Genomic DNA, 7,761 nt, shown 5'->3' with positions numbered 1-7,761 from the left:
TTCCCCCCCCCCCCCATTTTTATTTTATTATTTTAATTTTTTTCCCATTGCTTCTACTTCATAACTTCTCTCTCTCTTTCCCCTAGCTCTTCACCATCTGCTTCCAACTCATCTGATGAAGAATCTTTGTCAGAGGAAGAACTAGAAAGGCTCAAGGAGCAGGTAGAGGAAAAGAAAAAGCTGATATCCACCATGAGGAACAAACCTTGGCGTATGGCAAAGAAGTTAACAGTGCTCAGGTAGCCTAACACATTCCTAACTCTTCAGTTTCTATGGTAGGAAGCACTGAAACTAGAGTGTGAATTTAATAGTCATGGACTGTACACTGCAATTCAGATTAATTACATCTTGATGCTCCTGTTGCCATCTCAAAACCCCAGTCTTGGAAAAAGCAACCAGTGGAATGAGGCCAGTGTGCTGTGGTCTACATGATAGGGGTTCAGAGGTAGGATTTTGTTGTCAGTGTCTGTAACCAGAGAACATATGCTGGACAAAATCTGTTTGCCTGATTCCCAGGATGGGATCATTTTACCGTTTTATTTAAAGCCTGCTGTACAACTGACTCCAGGACTCCTTGTTAAAGCAAACTGAGCCCTTCTCTGCTTATTTATGCCTAGTGATATACAGAAATCAAGCAGCTAGTCTCTGGGTTACTTTGCACTGCCAGAAGCTTTACGGCTTGTAGAGTATTCAGGAAAAGACAGTATTACTTACAGATATGTAGGCAATACTGTTGTGTGCTCTATCTTGCTAAAGGTGCAGTACTGTATGTGGAAGTAATACAGATGTTTATAGTGGAGGACATAGCTGGCTGTTCGGGGGAAACAGAAGAAGGAACACTGAGGGAAGGAACCAAAAATCCACATTTCAGTAAAAGAATGGCTCTTCTCTCCAGTAATTATCTTATCCAATAGTGGGCTGAGAAAGAATAATTCAAAACCCAGTGTTGAGGATGATAGTGAGGGATTTGAAAGCTAGTATCAAGGAGAGGAAATTTCAATCCTAAAATAAGCTTGAATCTACCTATGGGAGTAGGTTCAGTCCACTGCATTTGCCTAGAGGTGATTTATTTGTTTAGCCACAATGGGCAATGGCTTGTCTGAGTCGTCTTTTTACTGTGAGTAGCTCAGCTGACCTGCAGGCACCTCCCAATGTGCAGTTCAAGTCCCATCACTCGCATATAAAAGGTGGCATTTCCCTTTGCCGCCATTAATCTGTGTGGGGAAAAGGAGGTAGGAGGCAGAATAAAGTTCATGTACCATAAAAATGGAATTCAGTGTCATCTGTCTAGTGCTTGGAGACTCAGAATGAAACATGCTACTAAAAGGGGCAAAAGATTATTATTACTAGAATGTCTTCCTGCTGATGCAGTCTTAGCAGCTGATGCCATGATCAACTACATTTCCCTCTCCTTTATTCTTTTCTCTTGACAGTGGAGGGGAGCAAACTTAATCAACTCAAACAACACTGCCACAACACCTTGGCTGCATTAGGAGCATGGGATAGAGTTCATAACACTAATACTTTTTATTTCTTTCCAAGGATCTCAGTCTACTTTATAAGTATGAAGCAATTTAGCTTTATAAACATATCTGTAGGATGGATATGTGTTAGCCCTATTTCACAGATGATGAAAATGGACCACAAAGATTAAAGCCATTAGTTTCAAACATCAGTGCCTATGCACTGATTTGGGGACCTATCTGTAAGTATCCTATTTTGAAACTGTGCTCCAAGGCATCTTGTCCAAGGTAACATTATAAGTGAGTGTATTAACCATAATATGATTTTTAGGCTTCCTCTACACATGCAGGTAAAGGCACACTAGGCATGGTACACCCCTGTGGTTGGGAGGTCTGTCAGTTGAAGGTGCTCTCAGCCACAAGGGAAATCCTACTACACATGCAAATTAAAGCTCAATAGCAACCAGCTATAAAAGACAATACAAATTTTCAAGATTTAACTATAGCTGGTTAGAAGTTTTTATCATGTGATAGCTACTTCACATGTGTAGCTGGTCTTAAGACAATTACACAATTATCCAATTAATTGTGTGATACCTGTGATGTGTAAAGAGAATACCTATGATGTGTAAGGGCATGGGAATGGAAGGCTTCCTCTCACAGGCAACAGTCATACATTCTTGTTCTTAAAGTTATCAAGATCAATCCTAAAACTACTTTGTTTGCTCCAAATACTCCTACTCAAAGCCTGTTCTAAAAAGCTTCTTTTAATTTCCAGTTTAAATTTATTCTTGGCCAATTTATTCCTAAGTGTTCTTTTCTTTAGCCAAAATAACTCTTCTCCTATCCTAGTATTTACCTAACTGATGTGTTTATACAAAGAAATTATATTCTTTCTCAGCCTTTGTTTTGCTAGCAAGTTTCCCTTTCTTCTTGATGCATGTGTTATTAATAAGCTGTAAAACAGGGAAGATCATGGTTTCTACTACTGATTCACAACGATGACCCTGAATATTAATACTATCAGAAATGCAGGTGACTTCTGAGCTTTTATGTAGGTCTAAAATCAGGGAGGAAGTATTTGGTGAGATGTTCTTCCCCTTTGCAAACAGCATAAATTCACAGAAGTTGAAAGCTATTGTAAAATATTCTCTTTTTAAATTAGGGAGGCACAAGCTTTTGTAGAGAAGTTTGAAGGAGCCTTGGGAAAAGGAAAGGGCAAAAAATTCTACGCATATAAGGTGATGATGGCAAAGGTAAGAGCTGCAGTAATGGGCAAAGAGAAGCCTGAATGCTCAGTCATTAATGCAGCGTATTTGTGCTCTAAGCAGTAGGCCTGTGCGAATCGGGAAGTATTCAATTTGGATTCAGATTCAGCCAATTTGGAGGACAGTGATTTGGTTTGGAGATTCGGATCGCTGTCCCAAATCAATTAGGCTGAACCGGCTTCGGAAGATTCAATGCTGTTTTGGAGAGATTTGGCCATAGACTATAATGGGGAATCACTGAAATACCTATAACTTTTTCATTTTTTTGGCAGATTTGGATGAAAACAGCAGGGATGGTAGTCCCTTCTGAGGCCATGAGGCCTGCCAAGTTTCAAGGAAATAGGTGCAGTGGTTTATGGGAAACTGCGCCTCAAGGTGCTGACAAGCAAAACTCGTGACGTGTGTGACTGTATGTGTGTGTTCAGGCACAGCAGCATGAAAACTGCGGGGATGGTAGCCCTTGTTCTCACTCTCACAACTCCATTGCAACCAGTAGGCCTCAGGCATCTCAAAGATCTTACTGCTCTGGGCTTTCCCCAGCCAGGACTGTGCGGTGGCTGGAGGTTATCAGGTGCCTCCTGCTTCTATCCATCTTTCACCAGGGAGGTTTACAGTCCTGGAATTTCATGGAGCTGCCACGCCACCAGCAGTCCCACCCAGGACTCCCCACCCTGGCAGTGTGCAGTTTTAGGTCAAGACCAGGATGATGTGGGGCCTCCATCCCATATAGCCCCAGCCTTTATACCTCCAAGTTCTTCCTGGCATGGGAGCCCAGCAGGGAGATGTTCTTTCCCTGCTGGCTGGTGAGAAACTAAACTGCTGCCTCCAGCTCTGAGAGCGGGGCATCAAATGTCCTGCCACATACATCACCCATTGTGCAGGCATGAGAGAGGCCTGCCAGGTTTCAGGAAGAGTGGTGCAGGGATTTCTGTGAAACTGCACCTCAAACAGCTAAAAGCAAAACTTGTGTCACTTGTGTATGTTAAGGGGTGTAGGTTGTAGCCATGTTGATCTAAGGACATACCCCAGGCAAGGTTCTGGGGGTCAATCTGATATCTTTTATTAGACCAACTGAATAGTGGGAGAAATTCTTCTTTGCAAGCTTTTGGGTTTAAAAACCCTTCATCAGGCTGAAAAAGCATCTAGTTGGTGTGTATGTGCTCTTCCTGGATGAAAGGAATAGTAAAGAAACCAGAGGCTGGCATGCAATGCAGGCAAGAAAGCCAGTCGTTGAAAATAGAAATGCAGGTATCGGGGTGAGAGACAGACTGGGGTAGGGGGGAATGGGGATGTAGCAGGTAAAAGTGGAGAGGTACCTGGGGAGTCAGATGTCCGGCAGGTTGTAGTGTGTCAGAATTCCAATGTCTATATTGAGTCTGAGAGTTTCTATACCTAGGAGGTTGATGAAGTGCAATTCATAGGCCTGTCTGAAAAGTGGTTTGTAAATTCTAGATGCTAAATACTTCCTCAGCCTGATGAAAGGTTTTAAACCTGAAAGCCCACATCTTGCAGATGGCATCTCAGGTGGCTAAGGTGAGCTCACTTGGCTCCACTGCAACCAGCAATCCTCAGGCCTCTCAAAGTTCTTAGGGGTCTGGGCTTTCTCCAGCCAGCATCTCCCCAGTGCTCTGGGTGATCTTGCCTGCCCTTGCAATGTGCCCCACTTCGTCTGCAGCTTTCCCCCACTACTCCAGGGTGGCCTGTCTCTGCTTTATAGGGACGGGGGCTTTGGAGTGAGAGGGGGACTTCTCTTTGAGCATGCTCATGCTGGTGCCAGGCTGAGGAGGAACAAGGGCAATGGGGTGCTGCCTCCTGAGATACAGCAGCATCTCTGTGATGGTCAAGTGTCTTACCTCCTGACCCCAGCTGATCTACCTTTGGCAGTGCTGACAGATAGCATACTTAGGATCATCTGCCACTTCAAAATGATCCCACAGTACACTACCTCCCAGCTTCTGGATTGAGTGTGGGGATCTTTCCTTATCCCCCTCCTCAGCAGGCTGAGGCACAACAACAGGAGGAGCTGACTCAACTGAGCCGCTTGCTTCCACAACCCCAATCTCCTCTGACGTGCTTTCCGGAGATAGAGACCTGGGTCTAGTGGAACTTTGAGAGGTGTGGAGCACACAATCAAATTCTGCCTCATTCCCCAGAATTTCTTTTGCTAGGGTGCTCAGGTCCCCTGCTTCCAGATCCAGCTCCTTCTCTGGCACTGGGAGGCTCATGCTGGGAGATGAAATTGGGGTGGAGGAGATGGTCATGCTGGTGGTGGTGGCTATTTCTGATGTTAGGGGAGGTGGTGCGGGTGCAAGGACAGGTACTGCTCCCACAGGCAGCAGAAGACTTATGGCTGCCAGGAAAGCGGATGTGTCTATTTGGGGCGGGGGGAACTTGAAGCTCTAGCTCTCCCACTACCCCCTCTATTCCCTCCTCCTCCCCTGCCAGAAGACCTTGCACCTGCCTTTTCAGCATGCTTCATATTAATCTTTCCTGTGCTGGAGAATGTGTTGCGTGTGCAGCTGTAATATCTCTTCTCTCTGTGTGTAACTAACAATATTTCTTCTTCTCAGATTACTGTACGTGTCCAATATCTCTTCTTCTCTGTTTACTGTATGTGTGTGTAATTAATAATATTAATATCTCTTCTTCTGTGTGTGTGTGTGTGTGTGTGTGTAATGTCTGTGTTTTCCTGCACAGTGATGGATCACGCTGCCAGGGAAAACACCGCTTTCTTTTAAAGTGTGTGTGTGTGGGGGGGGAAATAACAAGATCAAATGAGAGGTTTTGGGGGAAGAAAAAGTTGAAAGAAATGGATTGGATAGGAGTAAGTAGAGGGATTCTAGGCAAGGGTAATTAGTAAGCTGTACCCAGTCCAAGAAGACAGACTAGCAGGAGACCTATTAGGAAGCCCAGCCAGTCCAGTAGTAACTTTCAGACACTGTCCCCCAGGCAGAAACAGCTCACAAAAGAAACACAAAGGCTGCAGACAGAGGCTTATATGCTGTTTCTATGTCCCTCCCCAGAGCACTGTGATTGGAAGGGGACTCAGGGCAAGATCACAGTCACTGGCCAGCTACAGACCCCCCCTGTTCCCCCTCCCTCTTCTCAGTTTCTGTTCCCCTGAAAGACTGCCTTCCGAATCTCAGAATCTCCAAATCTTTTTCCAAATCAATTTGGAGGGGTTTTTTTGTCTCTTGATTCAATTCAGATTCGGTGATTTGGCCTCTGAATTGGGCCAAATCTTCTCCAAATCGAATCAGTGATGGAAGCTTCGCACACCCCTACTAAGCAGTTAACAAGTATTTGGTAAAAGAGACAATTAAAGAAATTAAGTCAGTGCTTCTGCACCCAGTGAACCCATTAAAGACTATGTATGGTTCACCCCCTTCTCACCACCCTCCTCACCTCCCAAAAAGTAGCTCTGACTGGCAATTCCATGCTTACTGTTTCTGATTTGCCCTGGGAATCTAGCCCCGTTTCTGCATTGCTGATTCTTTGTAACTTCACCAAGAACTAAAGAACTCCCTAGACAAAGAAGCCCCACAGTCATCTTCAAGAGCATCTTAGCTGGTCTCTAATTTGCAATGCTGTTTTTGGTTTCAGAAATGGGTGAAATTTAAAAGAGACTTTGACAATTTTAAAACTCAGTGTATACCCTGGGAAATGAAGATAAAAGAGGTGGAAAGTAAGTGAAATTTGCTCTTAAGCTGTGAGGCATTATAAAAAACATTTTGTTGCTCTGTTCTGTATTTATTAAAGTAACTTCTTGTAAATGAGAATGTTACATCACCACAGTTCTAATCATTACCTTTCTTGTTTAAGGTCACTTTGGCTCTTCAGTAGCATCTTACTTCATATTTCTGCGATGGATGTATGGGGTAAATCTGGTCCTTTTTGGTTTAATATTTGGACTAGTTATAATTCCAGAGGTAAGAATTAAAGACTCATAGTAGAGGTGATATCTTTTATTAGACCAACTAGATTTTTGGGAAAAAAATGCAAGATTTTGGGCACAAACACCCTTCATCAGGCATTGGAGAAAAGATTGTAGAAGTTCTCTTGGGTAGAAATGAAAGTTCATATTTTATAGGATTTTACAGAGGAGTCAATAGATGGAATACTTCTCTGGGCAGGCATTTCTTACCTGGTAAGGTGTCTCTGAGCTCTGTTGTGAGGCTCTGTGATGATGCAAATTACCTTGAACAAAGGCAGAAGCAGTATCTCAGGTTTCAGGTGGTCAAAGATGCTTCTTCCTTGTGAAATTATGAAGATTTCATTAAAAAAAATGGCTAAAATTTGATATCTTCCATGTGTCACGTATCCAGGTTGTAGCCGTATAGTCTAGAGGAAAAAAACAGGTAAGAATTCACACCCAATTTGTGTACTCAGGTCATAGCACATAGCACTGAGGGCACAGTTAATGTCACAATGAGATTGACAGCGCACATTGGTGTTTTACATTATTGGGGTTTCAAGTAATAGAGTATATTTTATAAAAATCATTAAATATGGATTCAATTAAAAAGTATAAATAAAATAATAAAGCCTTGGGCCATGACCCCAAATGGAAAAGGTTTGACTTATAACATTGCATATAGAATACCATCTGATCTAACATGTTCTCATTTCCAGGGACCTTATTTAGGGCAGGGGTGGGCAATTATTTTGGGCGGAGGGCTACTTTACAAAATTTGGTGAGCAGTCGAGGTCCGCATGAGTAGCCCTGCCCCTTGACAGTTGCCCTGCCCCTGTTCTTCATCCTGGGACCAGAAGTCCCATCCCTAACCCATGACCTTTGCCATTGGAAGCCCCTACCCTTGCCCCCCAGATATACTTCTTTGCATGGAAGGTTGCCATCTTAGAGCCAGAAAAAAACAAATCATACACTAAAAGTCAAACACCTATTATAACATATTTTAATTTTATTACAAAAATTTTTTTTGTCATGATTTGTGTTTGTGTACTGTAGATAGAGGTGATTGCATAATAACTCAAAATAAATTCTTAGTCTTTTATTGTGTGTATGGTGG

The 7,761-nt window shown here is 43.1% G+C and overlaps 1 protein-coding gene across 1 annotated transcript in view; it reads left to right on the top strand.

Moving 5' to 3' along the window:
* The window catches only part of LOC109291795 (transmembrane channel-like protein 2), a 71,634-nt gene that overhangs the window by 13,264 nt on the left and 50,609 nt on the right, over positions 1-7,761 (top strand). Inside the window, exons 4-7 of the mRNA XM_019508913.1 lie at positions 87-239; positions 2,629-2,719; positions 6,335-6,416; positions 6,554-6,660. Of these exons, the coding sequence (XP_019364458.1) occupies positions 87-239; positions 2,629-2,719; positions 6,335-6,416; positions 6,554-6,660 (433 nt within the window). The remainder of the gene's footprint in view (positions 1-86; positions 240-2,628; positions 2,720-6,334; positions 6,417-6,553; positions 6,661-7,761) is intronic.

Source organism: Gavialis gangeticus, unplaced genomic scaffold (assembly GCF_001723915.1).
Source record: "Gavialis gangeticus isolate Ggan-Ray unplaced genomic scaffold, GavGan_comp1, whole genome shotgun sequence".
NCBI lineage: Eukaryota > Metazoa > Chordata > Crocodylia > Gavialidae > Gavialis > Gavialis gangeticus.
This window is presented reverse-complemented; position numbering and strand designations above follow the sequence as displayed.